Raw genomic sequence first — 22905 nt, forward strand, 5'->3', positions numbered from 1 at the left:
ATACAGAAAGCTTGAAGATATTGGTGAAATTCAATGAGAAAAACTTTGAATTGAAATGATTAGAAAATTGACATTTATGAATATGAAATTTCGCTAAGAGAAGTAATAGATTTATAAGGTAAAATTATTTTTCAACATTTTTTTGTTTTTGTTTTGTTTATTTTAACAAAACCAAATAGAACATATTTCCAAAATAAAGAAAAATGAGGGTACACAAAATCAATAATATACCTGCAAAAGCTCTTCCAAAAGATTTTTGTATAGTTACAATCCCAAAACAAATGTACAGTGGTCTCATCTTTAGCATTACAGAAAACACATTTTATGTCAACTTTTTGCTGGATAGAATCTGTGAATTAATTTAAAAGAAACTTCTCTAACTTTATTCACAATAAGATATTTATTAAAGCAATAACCAAACTTTTTTCCAGTTGAATGAGTGATCCAGCCGGGCATGCCCCCGTTTATCACGTCACTTCACCACGTGACAGCAGCAAGCAGGCTCCTGATTGGTTGATGCGGCGCGAATAGACGCCAAAATTCAGATTTTTCAACTTGGGCATCATACGCGAATTTGCTTCAAACACATGAATGCACAAAAAGCACCAAATAAAATAATTTGCGCAAGACACTCAATTTGCCTCTTTTGCGCTAACTGGACGCGCGAATGAGGCGAAATTGCGTCCATCGCGCCACGCTAAATGCGTCTATCACGCCGCTGGACCTCCAGATGCGCATCAAAGCGTCTTTACATTGACTTAACATAGAAATCACTCGCTCCAGACTAGGGATGGCTGGATACCACAATTTTGGCTAAGGTACGGTACCACAATCTAATACCGAAGTACCGATATTAAATCGATACCATGGCATATGGGTCTGAATTTTGGCACGGGTATTGCGCATGATTTTACTCATTCTCGCAAGTTTGGGGTTTATGAAGCGGGTAATTACCGCAAATGTTTATTATTAAATTAATCAACACAGATTATCACATCAAATCAGGCATTTGGAAACTTTCTTGTGAGAAGTAATTTCAGCAATACTGCGCGTCTCCATTCTCGAGCTCTCAAAATGTGCAAATTCCTTCACGCTTCACGCTTCAACACTTTCACTGTCGTTTCGGGAGAGCTGACAGTAATCACTTGCCCACATCTTTTTAAACCTTGCCAATTTGAACATGCAAGCGATTTTATAGCATTTCGTAATACATCGTATTGGAGCTCTTTGAGAGAGAGTTTTCTTTGCGCTCATACCAACAACAAACACACAAACCTAAAGAGCTTGCGCATTCCAAATTAAGTTGTTTTTCCTTAGTCAAATACATGGAAAATTGTCAAAAATGTCCATCTTTAGTGAGTAGTCACATAAACTCAGTTGGTTATGTCTTTCGCGAATATAAATAGTGCAATAGTATGCGTGCAAAAATTATTAAATCTAAACATCACTGGTTGAAATCGAACGCTGGAGATTTCGTTATATTTAAACGATGCAACCTTGTGTATGTGCATTGATCAGAGTTAAAAGAAAATAAATGTCTAAATTAGATAGTTTGAATGATGCACTCACCTGTCGATCTCTTAATGTCTTGTACAAGACAGGAATGGCAAGTGACAGATGCTTGGCAAGGTTTGATGGTTCTTCAGCAGTTTTATTAGCAAGTAATTCCAAATTTCACATCTATTCTTCTCTTTATTAATTAGTTTTGGGCATGTTGAGTGATATTCAACTGCTGTGCTGTATTCATTTTGTTCTATGTTGCAGCATTTGCCACTTTCACGTCAGTTTGATTAGCACACTGCCACCTAGCGGTGAACTTCGGAACAGCAGCATACACCGAAATTAGCAAAATCATGATATTGTACCGTTTTTAAAAAATATAAACCGGTATTTTCCCAGTACCGGTATACCGCACATCCCTACTCCAGACGCTCAATTCGCGTTCGGTGTGAATGCAGCATTATGCTGCGTTCACACCAAACGCGAATAGAGCGTCAAAATCGCGTCTACTGCGTCTAGTTGGACGCTTGAACATTTTGAATCCATTCGCGCATCCACAGCGAATTGGATGTGCGTAAAAAAATCAAGTGTTTGAAGCATAATAGATGCGCGTTCAAAACGCTCCAGGAGAAATATGTCATAAAACACCACTCTGTCTCTTTTCATTTTAATAAAAAAAATATTAAACATTAATAGTCACACAAATGTGGTCCAGGCAACTTCTACATTATCTTCACTGCATGTATATTTAAATATCCTTAAAAAGTAAAGTTATGAAACTTCTCTTTGCCCTCAGTCAAAACGATTTGGCAGACAACAAATTATAGATTCATGACACCAAAGATCGCCCGTTAGATCCACACAAGACGAACCACTACAGGACATCAGAGCCAGCGGCAAACGTCAGAAGGGCTAGCCGAGGAAAGGCTGCTCTCGCCGGGGTTTATGAGCACTGAGCGCCCAGTGATCGCCTGGATCTCACAACTCCAAAAACACACGATAATTTTTTTTTAAATAGGCGCTCTCTTTATAAACCACAGATTTGAGCTTTAAACAACTACATTCTCACCTGAAAAATCTTAAAACTACATTTTGTAACACAATAGTAGTATTTTTAAATTATGCAGGGTTTCTTATCACGTCACTTTACCACGTGACCGCAGCAAGCAGGCTCCTGATTGGTTAACGCGGTGCGAATTGACGCCAAAGTTCAGATTTTCAACTCGGGCGTCAGACGCGAATTCGCTTCAAACGAGTGAATGCACAAAAAACACCACTAGATGCTCAATTCGCGTCCAATTCGCATCCAATTCGCATCCGACGCGCGAATGAGGTGGATTTGCGTCCTTTCCTCCGTGCGAAACGCACCTTACGCACCGCAGGACCTCCAGACGCGTGTCAATGCGCCTTTCCATTGACTTAACATTGAAATCACTCGCGCCAGACACTCTATTCACATTTGGTGTGAACGCAGCATTAAGGCCCGGGTATACTTCGGCCGTCCGCGTTCGTGCACCGTCCGCATGACGTAATTTTCAAGACTGCGCGGACAGTCCACGTGCAACAGCGCATGCGCCAGCAGTACAGAAGAGTCCACTAGGTGGCAATACGCACAGTATTGAGCACAGTGTTCATCCGTCGAAGAAGAGTGTGAAAAGACCGACCGGTTTAGAAACAACACGCTTGAAAAAAAGAGAACATTTTTGATTCTTCAGTGCTTCTTCCAAACTATGTTGCAATGGTGGATGCACTACAGTTCTTCTCCGATCATGCCCAGCAAATGTCCCTTTGATGACAGGACTCAGTGCTGCCCTCCGATGTCTGGTAGAGCATAGAAGAAGAAAAAATACTGCGCATGTGTCGAACGCGATCATCGGCGCGCATCCGTGGTGTAGTATACTTTGAAAGATGCGCGGACAGGGCTGCGCGCGTGACGCGTCCGGGCGCGGAAAGTGAAGTATACCCCGGGCTTTAGGCGGAAAAATCCTAATATGGAGTAAACGGACGTCTATACAACAACACAAACTGAATCGGCAGATTTAAATGGTTTATTTCCTCAAAAAGATTTAGATGTTTATTGTCAAATTATAAATGACTAGAATAACATTAGAACTGATTACGTTTTATTTAAAAAAGTTTTTACTTTTTAAACTATTATTTAAAAGTTTGTAAATATTATTTTTTACAATAGTTTAGGCCCTCTCTGAAATCTCATTCAAGAAGATAAATTTAAACTTTGCATGTTGCAATTGTTCACAAAACATTGGCATTTGACATTGACGTCAAACATGTAATGCTTTAAATGCTTGAAATAGTATGAATGAGAAGTTATAGTGTGAATGAAGATTTCCAAGGTAGTTTAAATTCCTCACATACAGCTATTGCATGGCTTCAGAAGACCATGAATGTAGCCATTTATATTTCCAGTGACCTGATGACAGGAAATAGATTTGAATATGATGTTTTGGTACTACAGAACAAAGTTTGCTAGTGACATTTTCTATGAGTGAATTTAATTTAATAGACACACATACACTTCTGAAAATCAGCATGATGAGACCCCACGATACAGTCATGGAAAGAGCTGAGGAGATGAATTTGAAATTCCGCTGACACAAGAACCAATACAGTCTGATTCACTGGTCATATGTTTATGCCAGAGGGGTAAAAAAAAAAAGCAGATGAAAGCAAGGTGCAAATGTGAGTCTTCTCACAGCAGGGTCTTCACAACACAATAAGTCTCACAGCACTAATCGCACAACTGCTGGCAATGGAAACAGCAGCATAAGAAAGCACTGACACACCTGAAAAAAAGCTTTGATTAATGCTCATGTACACAAGTACCCTGACCCCTCCAAACAGCCCATTATTCAGACAGATGTTCCCGAAGATAGAGGTGCATCTCTCCTACAAAAGACTCAGTCAGTCACTCATGCAGCTTTAACCGACACAGAAAAGGACAATGATGTCTTCTGAACCAAAAGGTTTGGAGTGTGCTATCATTTACTGGACAACAGTCTAGAGGACTGAAATTTTACACAGCATTTGTGAACTTGTCTTTGATTTCACTGCATCCCTGCTGCAGGGTCAGAGTCTGTTCCGTGTCAGAGCGGATGCCGTATATCTGATCCGCACAGTAATGCTAAGCGTTATTTATCTCTGTTGGAAGTTAAAGAGCCTACCCTGCAACTCTGCCAGTACGAATCCCAAAGCAAGCTAGAACGCTAATTGACTTAATGGAATAAGTGTAATTACTCTAGGTCTGCTGCTCATTTCTTACGGTCCACGAGCAGTGCTTTTGGACTTCCATTCTGTCAGATAAGGGTTTTTAAGTTGGAAAAAAAAAAAAACATTTGAATTGATTTTTCAAAACTCAAAGGCCTGTCCTTTCTCTTTTGTAAAGCACTGTGTGGACATTTTGTATTAATAGCCTTTTAAAGAGATAGTTAACCAAGAACCAAACCAAATGTTGTTTCAAACTTTCAAAGTCTCTCATTAGCTCCAGCGACCTCGTTTCGTTCCAACGGCTTTCAGCCCCATCCTGCTTCATACTACGGTAATATTAATAAATCTTTAATACATTAGCTCATCCATGAATATGATTTCTACCCGAGTCCCGTTGAAATTCTTTTCCACCGGCTGTAGCGGTGAAGGCAACAACTCACACGATTCCGTAAAATCCATCCGTCATCAAGCTACGCTCTTGTTTTGAATAAGCGACCTCTAGCTGCGAAAAATTACATATTGTGCCTTTAAATTTTATTTATATTCTACCAATGATAAAATTGTGCTATATGACTGGGAGGGAGCCTGAGTGTAGAAACGTATGATAAGGAGAAAAGTAGCATCAGGAAAATATCCTAAAACTGTAAATAATCCCTCACCATTTTAATGTTCAAATAACCTCCCGCCAAGGGATTTTGTTTACTGGGCATGCAGATTTGGCAACCCTGAAACTAAGCTATTGTATGAAGCTATGTCTTCCAGAAGCTTTTGAATAGGCTATTGTCCAAACGACGTGCTGGTCACCATGATTGTTGTGACGATTTATGGAAATGGTTAATAATGTCAATTTTAATTTTTGTGTGTTTTGCCTTTACCATGTGTGAGTCAACATCCACCAAATTGCTTGAGAATTAGGGATTATACATAAGATTTACTATAAAGGGGGGTGGTAACATGCAGCTCCGCTGTCATAATGACAGTTCCGCGAGCTAGGCTCGCACTGTCAAACATTAAATATGAGAGAGAGAGAGAGAGAGAGAGAGAGAGAGAGAGACCATCCGTCCGTCCTACTGATCAATAAACCATTTACAATCATTCACCACAAAAGCCAGAGTGCTATCATTCTCCATTTATGGATATGAGAGCACATGGAAAATATACAATGTGTTAAATAAGCTGCCTCGATTGATGGGCTAGTTCGAACTGTCTCGTGTTCATGGAATCAGTAAAATATTACTGGTGCTTCAAAGAGCTTACTCTGTCTGTATAGAACTGTTCCGGTTTAGTAGTTTTATTTATTTTTTTTCTTCAGTAAAATCTGTCTTTTAAAATGACATACAACACTGTTTGTTGTAGCTTACAACAGGTTTTACACATAGTGAAAGCCACTGTTTTTAACCCTTAAGCTCTAACTGGTTGCTATATAAAAAGGACTACAATAATGTGATGATCAAAAATCAAAACAAACAATACAATTTCAACTGCTCGGGGGGGTATGAACAATATTACAAGAATACTTTCTTGTACATGCTTGTAAAATTGGAGAATTAGCCTTCCAGGTTGGCCTACAAATGACGTCACAAATGAACAGCTCTGTTAAATGAATGAATTATTCATCAGTAATTCATCAAACAATTATTTAAACTGCACTGTTTAATTATGACTGTAGAGATTCATAAACAACCATCTAAAATACTTGTTACCCTAAAGTAGTTAACTTTTCCCCCTAGAATACAAAAATGGGTCAAAAATGATAAACAGGAAACAAATGAGATGCATTTCCTTTAAAACACTGCAAAGGAAAGGGATTCATTCAAATAGTCTCACATAGCCAGATGTATATACTCTCAGATATACTTCATAATCAAACTATCATAACAGTGTAATTTGAATTAGGCCTACCTCATCTGACTGTTGACATGATGCCGGGGAACTGTAGAAACATGGCGGAGCGAAATGGCGACTTCACTGTAAGGGGACCCGCGGTGTTTGTAGATAGAAATGGCTCATTCTAAGGTAATAAAAACATAACGGTACTTTATACACCACTGAAAACATAGTTATGTATATTATATTGCATTTCTGTCAATAGATCCTCATAAATATTACACACTGCACCTTTAAATTATTTTCTAAAATATATTTCTAAATATAAATCTCAACATGATATTTTACATTGTGTAGTATCAGGCTAAATTGGTTTGCTATTAATCCTTTAAGGAAGATTTAGGAAATCCTGGAATGTCCGGTTAAAAAAAAAATTAATAACACTTAATGTGGAAAATATAGCAATGACTGTACGCCATAAATGCATTTTAGCGTTATTAATTCCACTAAGTTGAGGTTAAATATGGTTGCATCAAGCTGTCATTCATTTTCATTTATAATTTGTGCTGTATCCCAGCACAAAATTATATCCCCGAGGTTTGTCCGTTAAACCCCCAACACACCCTCTCTCTCTCTCTCGCTCTCTTGCTCTCTCTCTCTCTCTCTCTCTCTCTCTCTCTCGCTCTCTTGCTCTCTCCCAACTCTCCCATGAGCTTTCGCACACACTCTCCCGCACACACATCCCCCTCCCCTCTCATTGTACTTCGCTTTCCTTTGCCCACTCTCTTTCTACAACAAACATGGCCGCTAAATCGGATGGAGCAGCCGTGTGTGAGAGCGCTTCTCGGTGTCTGCTTGGCCCTGAGCAGAGCGCGGCTCCTCTGCACCCTCACGCCGAGAAGCGCTTCTCGCCGCTGGACTGCTGCTGGGTGCTGTGCGCCCTCCTGGTCTGCTTCTCCGACGGAGCCACCGACCTGTGGCTGGCAGCGGACTACTACTTGAGGGGGGATTATTGGTGGTTCGGGCTCACGTTAGTGTTTGTGGTGGTTCCCTCCACGGTGGTTCAGGTGTTAAGTTTCAGGTGGTTCGTGTACGATTACTCGGAGATGAGCGCGTCCCCGACTGGGGACGGATGCGATTTCAGCACCAAGGACAGCGACCGGCGGAACGGCAGCGGCAGAACCCTGCCAGCGAGCGGCACGCGGAAATGCTGCAGAGTGTGCATGTGGCTCTTCCAGTCCATCATTCACATCTTGCAGCTCGGCCAGTTCTGGAGGTAAGATGCGTTACGTCTAATATCCAGAACTTCTCTTAGAGACCGTAAGCGCAGAGCAGCCAGTGCTCATTTTCATCCACAGTGTCTGATTTCTTGGAATGGATGTTACTCTTATTGTGGCTCTCATGCTTGGTGATGCTTTGGGAACAGATGGAAAGAGCCGCATCCTTGTCTATCTACATCCCGACTCGCTCCTCTTGGCTGCATGTCTTTGCTGTTTGCCAACATAGATGGTGTGCCAAGGTAGACGGAGCACCGGGTGCCATCTCTGGTGGCCCCGCGGTCACATCACCCTCAGGTTATTTAGAAATGGATGTTGTATTTGGCTAATGTTTGTCCTTTAGAGCAAACCATTAAGTACTAACAGCAACTCATTGGCCAATAAATGAGCATTCTGATTCTGAAGACATGTGCACTGGCACCAGGATGTGTCCAGTAAATCCTAAAAACAGTGAGTCTGAAATCAAATGTTATGTTGTGACCCAAGCGGATTACATTTAATATTGTCTATATCGTATTTTCGTTCATGGATAAGTATGCAACCGGCTCATGTTATTAAGTTGAATTTAAATTGAATTTAAGTTTGACTGGATCCACAATTGATTGATTATATTGTCAGTTGCATTTTATCATTTTCATTCCTGTCCGTGTACAGACCTGCGATTAAGTTGAAAACCTCTAAAAAGAGACAGATTCTGCTTGCACTTTGCCAAAACGGCCTGGTCAAATCAGCAGTGGATCTCAGTCCACAGAATAATTGAAAAGTCTGAGCCCTCTTCAGACAAAACGGGCATTGTGTAACCCTACAGGTTCATTATTGGCAAAGTGCAGGGAGTACAGACAACTTCCAGGCCAGTTTTGTTTTTGCATTGCCTGTTTGCCTTCATCCCTTAATCTGGCTTTCTGTGGATGACTTCCAATTGTTTTGTTTTTTTCTGTTCTTGGAGAAGTTATCAAAGTGCCACGGCTGGTTTGGAGATCACTGTGAGCATCATACGCTCTCCGGGATGACACTGTCAACTGTAATAGGGAAACAGAATAGGAAGATGTTGTTTTCTTTATGCTTTTATGGCTTTTGTGCTTGTTGAGGCCTGGAATGGGCATGCAGAGTGTTCGTGAGAGACACCAGACGGGCACTTGAAGGACCGAGCAGGTTTGTTTTGCTAATGACAATTGCTTGCTGAAAGCACCCTGAGGAAAGAATGCATCTGAGGAAGGCTTTTCCCTTGTCAGATGCTGCTTTTCTTTATTCCAGAGCAGGGACAGGGGAAACGATTCACTCCCACATGTGTGCGAGTGTTTTACTGGTAGTTAAGTGCTGAATTATTAACACAGGGCCAGGGAGGACTGTGTGTCTCAGTGATTATGTGGGAGAGGATATAGCATTTCCTGCCATCATTCTCCACAACAAATTCCTGTTACCTCTCGTTCCTTTTCTCGCACTCTCTTTCAGTCTCTCTCTCTACCTCCCACTTGAATTCTCTAAATATGATTTATTATTGTGAACCGTTGTAAACGGAATGCTCTGTGAGGGAATATTTGCATGGGTTGACGTGCATGTCTGCGTGAAAGAGGGAATCTTTCATTTTCTGTCTGTCAGCCGTGACCAGGTCCACACAGAACTTTTGTTTTGCTTCCAGTTTAAATCAATTATGCAGACGCCCCTGAAAATATATGCAGATTCTGTCTGGACCTGTTTGTGGTTTGCCTATATGTTTTTGGACAATGTTTCTTAACTTATTTTATGTACTGTATACACTCATAGCCACATCAGTAAGGCTGGAGTAAGCCTTCATCTCCAAACCAGAAATGTATTCTTTTTTTTTTACTAATAGTACATATTTAGCATTATTGTAATATAATATAATATAATTTAAAAAATAATAATAACACAAATATAATAAATATATACGTATATTTATAATATTTTGTAAAAAAAAAAAAAAAAAAAAAAACCTGGGGTTCCACATTTCTGTAGCTCAAGCAACTACAATGCCAGTCTATTACAAAGTCATGGGTTTGACTTCTAGGGAACTAATAAAATGTAAAAAGTCATATGGATAAAAGCATCTGCTAAAATAAGTCATAAATGTCAATGGTAAATATAGAATCTATTATTTTATAACTGCTTCTCCTGAGATATTGGATTCTGTGCTTTGATTGACAGAGACGAGATATGAGAAGAATAGAACAGAGCATTTTGTTCTTGTGAAAAACGTTTTTTCCGCTGTCTTTATAAATATCGACACATTATTGGCAAGCCCTATACATACTGTTTTCTTTTTTTATTTTAACTACCAAAAAAAAAATTTATTGAATGTGTTTTGACTTATTTTATAAATAATATATATATACACTGTAAAAAAAAATCAAGGAACAATTTTTTTATTTAAATGTAATTTAATGAAATTTATTGTAAAAACCGGCAGCAGTGTACAGTAATTAAAAACTTTTTGTACCTTTATAATACATTTATAATACATTGACATCAACCAAGAAACACAGTTGACACCTGATAAATCAAAGCTCATCTCAAACAGCTTTTCCACAAGCTGAGATATATACTAATATATAAGAGATGAAACAGTGTCTTACACACAAACACACAACACTATCATGGTAACATGACTCTAAAATAACACAATAAACATTTGTTTGCGCAACTTAAGATGTAACATAAAACCGTAATGTAACTATTAAGAAAAAAACTAAGAAGAAACATAATTATTTAAATTAAAGTCCATCAAATGTGAAGTGCCACACAGGAAATTCTGGGAATGTCATATAACTTGTTTGTTTTTTCACATCTAAAAGTAACATTAACAGTATTTTACTCTAAAATTAAAACTGTTTGATTTATTACAGTTTTTCACTGTATATAGTACTGTTAACCAGCATTAACATGTTTTAACTGTAGCATTTTTACGGTGTTTTACCCTTAAAAGTATGAAAACACTTTTACAGTACACTCTCAGAAAAAAAGGTACAGTGGAGGTACAATTTTGTTCCTTGAGGAACAAAACGTATAACTGTACCTTTAAAGGTATTAAAGGAACAATTGGTCCTTAGGGTACAATTAACCATTAGCAGGCGAGTTCGGTCCTATTGAGTCGCTGTCCTGCAGACTTTGGCTCCAACCCAGAAAGACATCTATAGAAGCTCTTATTGAGAATTAACAGAGGTTTAGATGTTGGTTTTATTGAAAATATGTGGTCACCATTATGGTGATAAGTGATTCATTTAGTTGGCCAGTTTGACTCTTGGTTTTTTATGCGAGTTTGTGGTTTTTGTTACAGTGTTAAAAAAACACATAATCTGTTCAAATCAAAAGAAGCCATAAACAAAAATTGTCATGAAGAAAAATGTTTGACTGAACTCATCACCGACTAAAACTATTAATAAATAATATTCACCAACAATACTCTCTTGCCACAGTTCAGGCATTCTGAATTTTGATTTTGGAAAAACGTTTAGACACACACAGATATCAAGAATCAGCATATGAATCTCAACAATGGTGACATACTTAATGCTGAAATGCATGCTGGGAGCCATGCGTTGTATACTGTAGTGGCTTATTAGGGTTGGAGCTAAACTCTGCAGGACATCAGCTCTCTAGGACCGAACTTGCCTACCCCTGACTTAGAGGTACAAAAATGTACCCTTAAGGGTACCACCCCAGTGACGGCCACTTGTACCTTAAAAGGTACAATTTTGTACTCTTTTGTTTTTAGAGTGTATATGGAAACTCCTTGGTGCCCCTGGTTTGGAATCACTGTTTTAGAGGTCATATGCAGGTCTGATTTGAGAACGTCTGTTTATTTACACAGTATCATGTCACACTAGGACATCTGTGCGGTGCATTATCGGTCTGTTTGTTGTTTGTGAGTGGATGTTTCTGTTGTCTCAGATAAAAGACACTTGACCTGAGCTCAAATTGATACATTCAACACCTCTATGGACTGAGCCGGTCGACGGTATTTTTGAATATCAGTAGTCAAAAGTGCAACATCTAGCACTTCTCTTGCATTCAAAAAGAGCAGATTAAAGAGGCATAAAGCAACTGAGAAAATTCAGTTATTGGAATGAGCGATCAATGCACACCTCTCATATAAACCAGAACTGGAAGAGCCTGAATCAGTTGCAGAGAATCAGTCATCCTCAGCTATTTTGTAAAGCATGTGGTGTCTGAGATTGCACCTTAGGGATGTATCACTGATCCTTGATCTGTTTTGTACAGTTGCTCACAATGGTGGAGATCATATGCTCCTTTTAGTCTTAGATCACTGAATAGATCACGGCGAATTCCTCTTTTCATCTAAGTTCTATCTATCTGTCTATCCCTGTGATGGTAAAGCTGAATTTTCAGCATCATTACTCCAGTCTTTTAGCCTGACAAGAAGACACCATTGGCAGGGCTCAATCCGAGGGGCGGGATATACGATTGTCTTTCAAATTCCCTCTGCATGCAATAGGATAGCTCTAGAACCAACCAGAGCAACGAAGCAAGTGAAGCTGAACTAGTTGATAGATTAAACTTTCGCCGTATCCGGTCGGCAAAACTCTGAACACATCGTCCTTTTTTAAGAATGACTTCAGTGCCGTTCTTTGTTCTTTTCTCAAAGAAAAGCTTTACTCCAAAGCTGCGTCCGAAATCGAATACTTCTCTACTATATAGTATGCGAAAAACAGTATACCAACAGAGTAGTATGTCCAAATTCATAGTATTCGAAAAACAGTAGGCGAAAAGTACCCGGATGACCTACTACTTCTGGCGAGATTCGGAAGTGTGCATACGATGGACACTTTGCTATCCCATGAGGCCACGGGAGACAATTTATGAATGGAGCGGTGATGGGACGCAACTGACGCTGGTAGATCACATGATCATGACAACATGGCGGATGTAGTACGTCCGGATTACATTCATACTACATTCATTCATTCAATATAGAACATACTTTTTTAACGGTTGAGAAGTTCGTTCAAATTCAAATATAGTACCTACTCACATAGTACGCGATTTCGGACGCAGCCCAAGTCTTCCAGAGTCGTGGCCAAAGCCGATTCGAAAGCGTCTAGATTTCTAGGCTACCAGTCTTAAGTGTCACTTGATCCTTCAAAAATCATTGTAATATGATGATTTGATGCTCAAGAAACATTTATTATCAATGTTGAAAATAGTTGTGCTGCTTAATATCTTTGTTGAAACCATGATGCAGTTTTTTTCAGGATTTTTTGATGAATAGAACATTATAAATGTATGTACTTGTCACTTTTGATCCATTTTAACGCATCCTTGCTGAATAAAAGCATGAATTTATTATTTTTTTTAAACATGTTACTGGCCGCAAACTTTTGAACAGTAGTATAGTATACTGAAGCGTCAGCTGTTTTGGTTGTATAACACTAAAATACGGAAAAAACTGTGTCCTGTATGGATTTTATTGTTTCATTCAATATGGAATGATTCTGCATCGTACAGCATGGTTTGCAACCCTCTGTGCTGAATGTGAGTCACTAGACTCTTTTGGGCTAGATAAAGTTTTCATTGTCTTAAAAAACACATTTTGCCAAGCTGAAGTAAAGGCTTAGGTAGACCTGTTTTAACACCCTAGACACACACACACACACACACACACACACACACACACACACACACACACACACACACACACACAGATGCACTCAAGCACAGAGCAGCTGTTGTGATATGTGTGTTGCAGGTGTGTAAGGCAGTGGAGTGTATCCGCTGGGCCATTAAGGGAGTTGATGGGGATATTCTCACCGAGCTGAAGGCATTACACCGCAGCCGGTGTGCGTGAGGAGCATTTTAAAGCAGAAAACACCTCACCCATCTCAACTACACACCTCACAGTGACATTTTCCCAGGGCCGGGAATGGAGAAATTATTCCTTATTATATACGGCCGTCATTAAGAACAGGTTAGAGAATGGGGGGGGGGTTGTTTTTTGTCTCCTCTCCACTGCCATCCCTCTATCCACTTGTCAGTCTCTCCGTCTCATTCCCTTCCTAAAGATCCTGATGCTGTCTGTCTTGTTGGAGCTGACCCAGTTCTTCACAGCAGATGCTGGAAAAATACTCACAATGGAGCGACAGATACACTGTGAGTGTGAAGGGGAGAGAGTGTTTACAGGTTTCCTAAAAACAGCAGCTGAATATAGATTACAATGAGCGCTGTTTGTCCTGTGCGAATGCCTCTGTGCACCCATCTGTCAGAGTGAGTTAAAGAGTTAAAGTTTTTGCCAGCAGATGTGTGGGAGAGCAGATTTAGGGACTGTACTTATGTCCAGGGGTGACACTTCCACTTTGGCGATGACACATTTACAATAGTGATTTAAATACTGGATGCTTCTAAGAGCTAGAGGGGAATTCCTCCCAGGACAGTGTAACCGGTCCTTCTCACACTGCTCCGAGTGGGATTTGAACCAGCATCACCAGGATGGGAGGTGGACATGCTAAAATGATGCTAAAGACCGCAGCTTCTTGAGGCCATGGAGTGAGATTTACTCGCACAGCTCTTTACTAGCTGGCGTTCGTTACAGCAGCATTACAGGGATAGTTCACCCAAAAATGAAAATTCTGTCATCATTTACTGACCCTCAAGTTGTTCTAAACCTGTGTGAGTTTCTTTGTTCTGCTGAACACAAAGGAAGCGATTTTGAAGAATGTTTGTAACCAAGCAGATAGAGCAACCATTGACTAGTAGGGGAAAAAATAATACTATGGTAGTCAATGGTTGCTTGGATCTGCTTGGTTACAAACATTCTTCAAAATCTCTTCCTTTGTGTTCAGCAGAACAATGAAACTCATACAGGTTTAGAACAACTTGAGGGTGAGTAAATGACAGAATTTTCATTTTTGGGTGAACTATCCCTTTAACACTAGTGACACTGGGACATTTATTGACTGCACATCATATTTTTGACATTGTTGATCCTTCTTGCAATTGTAAAGCAATGGACTTTTGCCTACATTAAACCTTTAAATAAATGGGTTATTGAGTTGTTTACACTGTCGTATAGCCTACAATAAAAGAGAAAATTGTATAAAATAAAATGAACACAAAAAACCTGCCTACCTTACCAGAGCATGTGAGCGAAGCGGAGCGGAGCTCCACCCATGAACAGCTCACCGGTAAAACGACGCTCCCACATGACATGTCTCAGTACTGTAGCCTACTATACATGGTGTAGCCATTAAAACACGTATTTAGTTTTATATGTTTAAATATTATAATGTTATTTTTTTATTTATTTTACGTTGATTATAAAAAGTGAACAGGACACACAAGATGCGAAATATGTCAGAAGACATGGTGGTCAGAAATGATTTTGACCACTTCATTTGTTGAAAGCCTTTCTTTAAAGTAAATTTCGTTTTGCATAAATTGTATCTTAATTTTAATCAATGTTTTATCAACCTATTTCCTTTGAATCATGTGAAACCAGGATTGCAGCACCCCCACTTCCTGCACCCCTGGGCTTAGGTTTGTTTATTGATGGTTACACAACTTGTATTTAGAATCCTTAAATCCAAACTTTTGTTGGAAATGGTAAGTTTTTGCAAAAAACATATGAAACTGAAAAAATAAAAAAAGCTTGGCACATTAAGAGCATGCCACATGCACGCTTTTTTTACATGGCTATCTGTCATTGACCCAGCTTGTTTATGGATCAATTCTGACAGGTCATCAGAGCTCACAGGATGTGTTCTGTTTTATGAGCGCACTTGGGACATGGGGTCAACTCAGCCGCAGTGAAACTTTATGATGCGTTTGATTTAAAAGGCAACTCATGAATGTTTGTGTGTATATTTACTGTCTCAATCTATCAATCAAATGACAATCTGTCGCTGGCAGATTTTTTTATTTATTTAAAACAACTACTTTTATTAAAATGAAAATTTTCAATGAAATCTCCCTTGATTGTCCTTGACTGATCAATAGGTTATACTTCAGAGTTTAATATCACCAGGAGGACGCACATTGATTTACCTGTTTGCTATGATGGTGTCTATTTCCCCAGCGCAATTACACCTGTCAATCATATTAGTGTGATCTGATTGGCTGTGACAGTTCTGGGCAGCTCCACTGTTTTGAACATCTGGTTTGGCAATGACTGTGGGTGCCGTTAATTATGTTTACACACATACACATCAGAGAGCTCTTTTCAGGCTTTATAATATAATATTGTAACCTGTTTCGGATGTAGAAAGTAATAAAAAGTTGAATTTGTTCAACAGATGGTGAAGAAATGCTCTGTCAGCCGGTGTTGATATTCACTTTGTGTCCAAAAGAAACCTTGAGACATGAGCAACCCGTGTGTATTATAAATCACCGTTGAAGTATGAAGCACCTCTACTTTTCTGTTATTTTGTTTTTGTTTCTTTTTGTCCTCTCACATTTTCTCTATTTTATATAGTGTTCAGTTGTGGTAGCTTTAACTTGGCCAGTTAAAGGGATAGTTCCCCCAAAAATGGAAATTCTGTCATCATTTACTCACCCTCCACTTGTTTCAAACCTGTATTAGTTTCTTTGTTCTGCTGAACACAAAAGAAGATATTTTGAAGAATGTTTGTAACCAAGTAGAGAGAGCAACCATTTACTACCATAGTATTTTTTCCCTACTATGGTAGTCAATGGTTGCTCTCTCTCTGCTTGTTTACAAAGATTCTATAAAATATCTTCTTTTGTGTTCAGCAGAACAAAGAAACTCTTACAGGTTTGGAACAACTTGAGGGTGAGTAAATGAAGACAGAATTTTCATTTTTGGGTGAACTATCCCTTTAAAGTTAGCTGGGTAACTTCTACTTAATTGAAGATTACTTTGCGGTACTCTGTTTCAAGTACATTTTACTCAAACAATATAACACTGAATTGAGCCATGCTTTTAAAGTGTATACTTTACTTAGAAACACCTAAGTAAATAATAAAATATATATTGTGTAGTCAACATATCTTTATAATAGAAGTAATGTGATTCACACTCGAACACAGAGATCTCAATACTTGGTACACAATACACAATCACCAGTATCAGAAACGTTGAGTAGATTTTACTTTTAATTGTATAACGTTGATATTTACGCTTTAAAGCTGCAGTCCCTAACTTTTTTTGTGTTCAAAATTAACAAAATTGGAAATCCATTTTCCAAACCGTGTTTTTGTCTCATCCTGAGACAATACGATAGAGAAGTAGCTCCGGCTACAATGTTCTTCCGCAAGAAGCATGCAGTGCAGTTTATTAACTGTTTATTAGAATTTACTATGTGTTTATTTTTTTATTCTTGCCTGAACTAACTTATTCAGGTAGAAATGACATTTGTTTTCTGAGAAATGGAGAAAGAGCAAGAGTAAGAGAGAAGCGCTGGCTGTTCTCTGTGTAGAGAGGTGGAGCTGTGCATTGTAGGGGCATTTTAATTTCTGTTCTAATTGAAAGATTTCCCGTTACAGAACAAGTTTAATAATGTCACATCAGGAGAGGAAGGGAAAAGAACTCCCTAGGTGCATAACCTCTCTTTCACTCGGTTGCTTGCATATTCATTTATTATATGTATATTCGTGCTGATCAGGGCAGAGGTTTAATAGAGTCTGCCTCCGAGTCTGTCTTCTGTTTTTTGTGGACTGTGCTGAAAAGCCTGAGATGAGAAAAGACATGACACTGGGGTTATCTGTGAGAACCAGCTGCGAGAAACCCAGCTATATGGAGGATAATTGTCAAATAAGGATGTTACAAAGAACAGAGATACTTTTCACTATCAGCATTAGAGATTATTCTGCACAAGATCTGCCTAGGGCCGCTTCACACATAACCCGTTTTTGCCCCATAGTACTTTTGCATTGTTTTTCAATGAAAACGTGCACTAGATGGACATTTTGATCACTGTGCCTTGTCTTACTGTTTTTGCAGCATCTCACACCAGAACGCTACATTTGAAATGCTGTGTCAATTCAAAAAAAGTTATTTTGCCAAGTGAGACAGTTCCGGGATCAATATATGTGACCCGTGCTGGCAAAATGAGTCGGAATTCCGAGCTACAGGCAAAACAACCTGAAATTCATGACATTTTTCACTTTTCATAAAAATGAGTTCATTAAGCCCTAGTCTAGCAACCCCAATGCTCCAAATATATATTTTTACATTTATTTATTATTATTATTATTGTTACTAAACAGGGTTGTGTTCAGCCCTGACAAAACGTTTTTTAAACGGAAACGGTGGTGCGTTGAACACCCTGTTCTGATGACGCAGGAGTTACATCTCTGGCAGCTGAGAAGGCCATTCTTTGTGTTCTTTTTGAAGAATTTTCAGAGCCTGATGAAATCGGTATAAATACTGCAAATACGTGTTACAGTCACTTCCCTTGCAGAGAACATCCAAATCGAGTGAAGGGATTTGAGGAAACTGTGGTTCCTAATTATTGTGATCCAACATTTGCCTCGCATTTCAGGATGAAAAGACAAACACTTCAGGTGAAGGATAATCCACTTCTTACCTCCGAGACTGTGTTATGATCTATATGACCTTATTATTTTTATTGTGAGTATTAGGCTTATCATGATTGCTGATCACTGTTGTGCTACATATTGTAATATTTACCATTATATAATCAGAGGAGTATAGAAAAGTTTATGAAAGTGTCAGTCCACAATACAACAGCAAATATATAAATATGAGTAGTATTTTTATGGACCCATTGTGCGAGCTGTCTCTTTAACACTGCACGGTTAATGTACATGTTGCTGCTGATTGGGCTGACATTTTTGACACAACCACCAAACAAGAGAAAACGTATCTCAAACCCGTTGCACACCGTGTATGTCGTTCAACCCGGAAACCGAAACCCGTTTGAGCTTGAACCCCCAGGTACCTTGCGAATTCAGAAGACACGTATGCCCATATTCTCAACAGCTGTGTAAAACCAGCCAATCAGATGGGAGATGCTGATTTTCAAATAGTGGCAATTTAGTGCCCGGTACGCATCGGCTGCCTGAAACTAAAAAATGTAGCATCCCAAAAACTGCAAACGCTCTTCAAATGGTGTATAGCTTTGTGGTTGTTCTTGGTGGTCTCTATGATTTTCAGATCCCTAGATATTGCACGGCTTCATTCAGGTCCATACCGCAAATGCATCATAGTGCAATACAAAGGGTTAGAGATTTGTCCCAATGAGCAGTATTAATAGCTGCTTTACTCAGCAAGCACCACTAATTATTTCCAACAATAAGGCTGAACGCAGGGCCCATTAGTCACGCTATCGATTTGACATAACGTTTAAAATGACCAGCGTCCCTCGTTCACACTGTCCTCCACTTTCAAAGTCTGATTCCGCTAAAAAGCCTCTAATTTAACAATTCAACTGCACGCTCTCCGGCCCCCTGATGAATGCATTGAATTTTTTCTCTTTTCTTCTTGCGCTCGCCTCATTTTTCTTCAACACTTCAGAGGGTCAAGGATGAAAAATGGAAAACAGAAGAATAGTCTGTTCCAGTTATTTTCCTGAGCAGCCACAGAAAGGCTGGAGGAGAAGATAACTCCGTAGAGGTGTGACATCCCGAAATAATGCCACTATTTCCACAAGCCATAATCAGCGGATTTCACGAACGCTTTTTAGCTCAGTGTGTCACAGTGTTTAGAGTTTTCCTCCCAACACACTTTCTTTTGTGCACTTTAAGAAAGCCGTGTCAGCTGGAAACAAAAGTTGGTTGTGAAAGCAAAACGGAGATAGAGTTTCTTTCCTGACATCTTAATCTTGATCTCGCAGTCTTTGCGCTTTGAACCGCTACTTACCACAAGTACAGGAGTGTCGATTTAACAGGCGGCTTTATTGCAGGTTGTTTGAAAATAGGCCGTTGTGAGATATACATTGATTTATACATAAATATTGTGGGTTACACATATATTTTAAGAGCGGGGAGGCGATACAAGGCGGGAGTGTTATTCCCATTGCTGCAGAGTTTGCTGTGGAAGCATTTTCACAGGCCAAACAATACAGAGCGAAGAGTCTGCATTTCACACAATGCCACCGCACTCCCACACACAACACACACGAACACACGGACATAGAATGTATATTCAAAAGCATGGCGTTTGATTTAGCCTAAAACAATGACATAGGCTTATACATTTATATGCATGGCATCTGCTATAGGAAAGAGCAGGAGTAATTGTAACACATTCTTGCTAATTTATTCATTGCATGTTTAGTCTGAATCTTTGAACATATGCCTTTAACAGTCATAAACATCTTAGCAGTCATTACCTGTCAATCAAATTTATTACTTGAGTATTTCTCAAGTACAGTCTGTCTGTATCCACACTGACTATTTATAACCCCAAATCAGAAAAAGTTGGGACAGTATGGAAAACGCATTCAGACCTGCAACACATTTCAAAAAAAGTTGGGACAGTAAAGCATTTACCACTTTGTAATGTTGCCATTCCTTTTCACAACACTTAAAAGACGTTTAGGGACTGAAGACACCAAGTGATGGAGTGTTTCAGGTGTAATTTTGTCCCATTCTTCCTGCAAACAAGTCTTAAGGTGGGCAACAGTACGGGGTCTTCGTTGTCGCATTTTGCGCTTCAAAATGCGCCACACATTCTCTATTGGAGACAGGTCGGGACTGCAGGCAGGCCAGTCAAGTACCCGTACCCTCTTCCTCCGCAGCCAGGACTTTGTAATGTGTGCAGAATGTGGTTTTGCATTGTCTTGTTGAAATATGCATGGACGTCCCTGGAAAAGATGTCTTCTTGAAGGCAGCATATTATGCTCCAAAATCTCTATGTACTTTTCAGCATTAATGGTGCCTTCACAGAAGTGCAAGTTACCTTTGCCAAGGGCACTGACACAACTCCATACCATGACAGACCCTGGCTTTTGGACTTGTTGCTGGTAACAGTCTGGATGATCCTTTTCTTCTTTGGTCCGGAGCACACGGCATCCATTCCTCCCAAAAAATACCTGAAATACTGATTCATCTGACCACAGTACACGTTTCCACTGTGTGATGGTCCATCCCAGATGCCTCCGAGCCCAGAGAAGTCGACAGCGCTTCTGGACACTGTTAACATAGGGCTTCCTTTTGGCACAGTACAGTTTTAACTGGCATTTGTGGATGTAACTACGTATTGTGGTACTTGACAAAGGTTTGCCAAAGTAGTCCTGAGCCCATGTGGTGATATCGCTTATAGATGAATGACGATTCTTGATGCAGTGCCGCCTGAGGGGGATCGGAGATCACGGTTGTTCAGCTTAGGTTTGCGCCCTTGTCCTTTACGCACTGAAATTCCTCCAGATTCCTTGAATCTTTTAATTATGTTATGCACTGTTGAATATGAAATATCCAAATCTCTTCCTATCTTTCTTTGAGGAACATTGTTTTTAAGCATTTCAATAATTTTCTCAAGTATTTGTTGGCAAACTGGCAATCCTCGGCCCATCTTTGCTCCTAAAGGATTAGACCTTTCTTGGATGCTGCTTTTGTACCAAATCATAATTACAATCACCTGTTGACATCACCTGTTTCAAATCACATCATTATTTAACCATTTTACCTTATTCCTAGCCCTAAATTGCTCCTGTCCCAACTTTTTTTTAAATGTGTTGCAGGTCTGAATGACAGGAAAGGATGCATATTTACAAATGACATGAAGTTGACCAGACAAAACATGAAATATTTTGTGTTCATAATGTCTGCAATGAAATACAAGTCAAAGTAAATTTAGAAATCATCAGCGTTTTCCTTACTGTCCCAACTTTTTCTGATTTGGGGTTGTATAACCAAACAGCAAACAAGATATGGAATATTGTTTTTTAGTGATAAATATGTGTTTATTTGTTGATTAAGTGTTGGACCCTCATTTAGGCTGATCTAGAGGCTGTTATGTTCAGTGGGATAGGAACAGTGCAGATAGTTGGCAGTATTTCTATAATATTTTTTTTATTTTTAATATTGTGATATTGCTAGCCAATATGAAACCAATATGAAACGCAAAGTACAAAAAAATAAACACAAGTTATAAGTTTTGGAAAGAGAAATAACGTCTTAGAATTATGTATGGTTTAATGCATTAAAAATAAAATTATGACCAAATAGACACTTTAACATTACTTTTTTTTTATATATATACATATATATATTTCAGCATCTTCAGTGTCACATGATCCTTCAGAGATCATTATAATATGATGATTTGATGCTCAAGAAACATTTATTATCAATGTTGAAAACAGTTGTGCTGCATCATATTTTTGTGGAAACTTTCACACTGTACATTTCCTCAGGATTATTTGATTAATAGACAGTTCAAAAGAATGGGATTTATTTGAGAAATATTTAGTAACATTAAATGTCTTTGCTGTCACTTTTGATCAATTTAATGCATCCTTGCTGAAATAAAGAATTAGTATTTAAAGTATTAAATCTTTTGAAAGGGAATTTAATTGTGTTTGCACAAGCCTGATATGGTGCATTCAAGTATTGTGTTACATTTATTGAGTATTACGACTATCCTTTCTCCCCTATATGAACTTCAAAGCATCACTGTCTTTGCTCTCAGGAATTGATTATTTTTCTGTGATATCATTAAATATAAGCCTGCATTTCCATCATCTTATATGACAGTTTGTATAGTGATTGTATTCAAATTCTGTATTCTTTCTCTGAGAAGGGTTTTGGACTTCTGGCTGAAGTGTGTATTTTTGTCAACTATAAATGTATATATATACCAAAGTGAAGTGCATGACGTTTGTTTGTCAGTCAGTGTTTCATCTTCCTCACTTCTGTCCTGAGTTGTAACGAGTTTCCTGTCAAATGTGTCTGTCATAATCAGCAGGTTTGATTTCACAGAAGGTACACATATGTAGCTGTGAATTTTACTTTATTTGTTTATTTTTTTTAAATGTACTTTTCTGCATCAAATGCTTTTTTTTTCAATTCATGCATTCCCTGGAAATCAAACCCATGACCTAAGCGTTTAACCTAGAGGAGTTTTGCAAGCACCACTCACATTTGCTTTAGAACATTTTTAATATCTAGTTTCTTTATGATT

General features: G+C 38.8%; 2 protein-coding genes across 2 annotated transcripts in view; one reads left to right on the plus strand and one right to left on the minus strand.

The window, feature by feature from the left end:
• tcea2 (transcription elongation factor A (SII), 2) overlaps positions 1 to 22905 on the minus strand; it is a 774534-nt gene that overhangs the window by 118452 nt on the left and 633177 nt on the right. The gene's annotated exons all lie outside the window — the stretch shown is intronic.
• Positions 7279 to 22905, plus strand: part of xkr7b (XK, Kell blood group complex subunit-related family, member 7b) — a gene marked incomplete at its 3' end in the record, with an annotated part of 91491 nt that continues 75864 nt past the window's right edge. Inside the window, exon 1 of the mRNA XM_079803607.1 lies at positions 7279 to 7828. Within this exon, the coding sequence (XP_079659733.1) occupies positions 7353 to 7828 (476 nt within the window). The 5' untranslated portion in view covers positions 7279 to 7352. The remainder of the gene's footprint in view (positions 7829 to 22905) is intronic.

The sequence above is a fragment of the Gobio gobio genome (assembly GCF_949357685.1).
Source record: "Gobio gobio genome assembly, chromosome: 21".
Lineage (NCBI taxonomy): Eukaryota > Metazoa > Chordata > Actinopteri > Cypriniformes > Gobionidae > Gobio > Gobio gobio.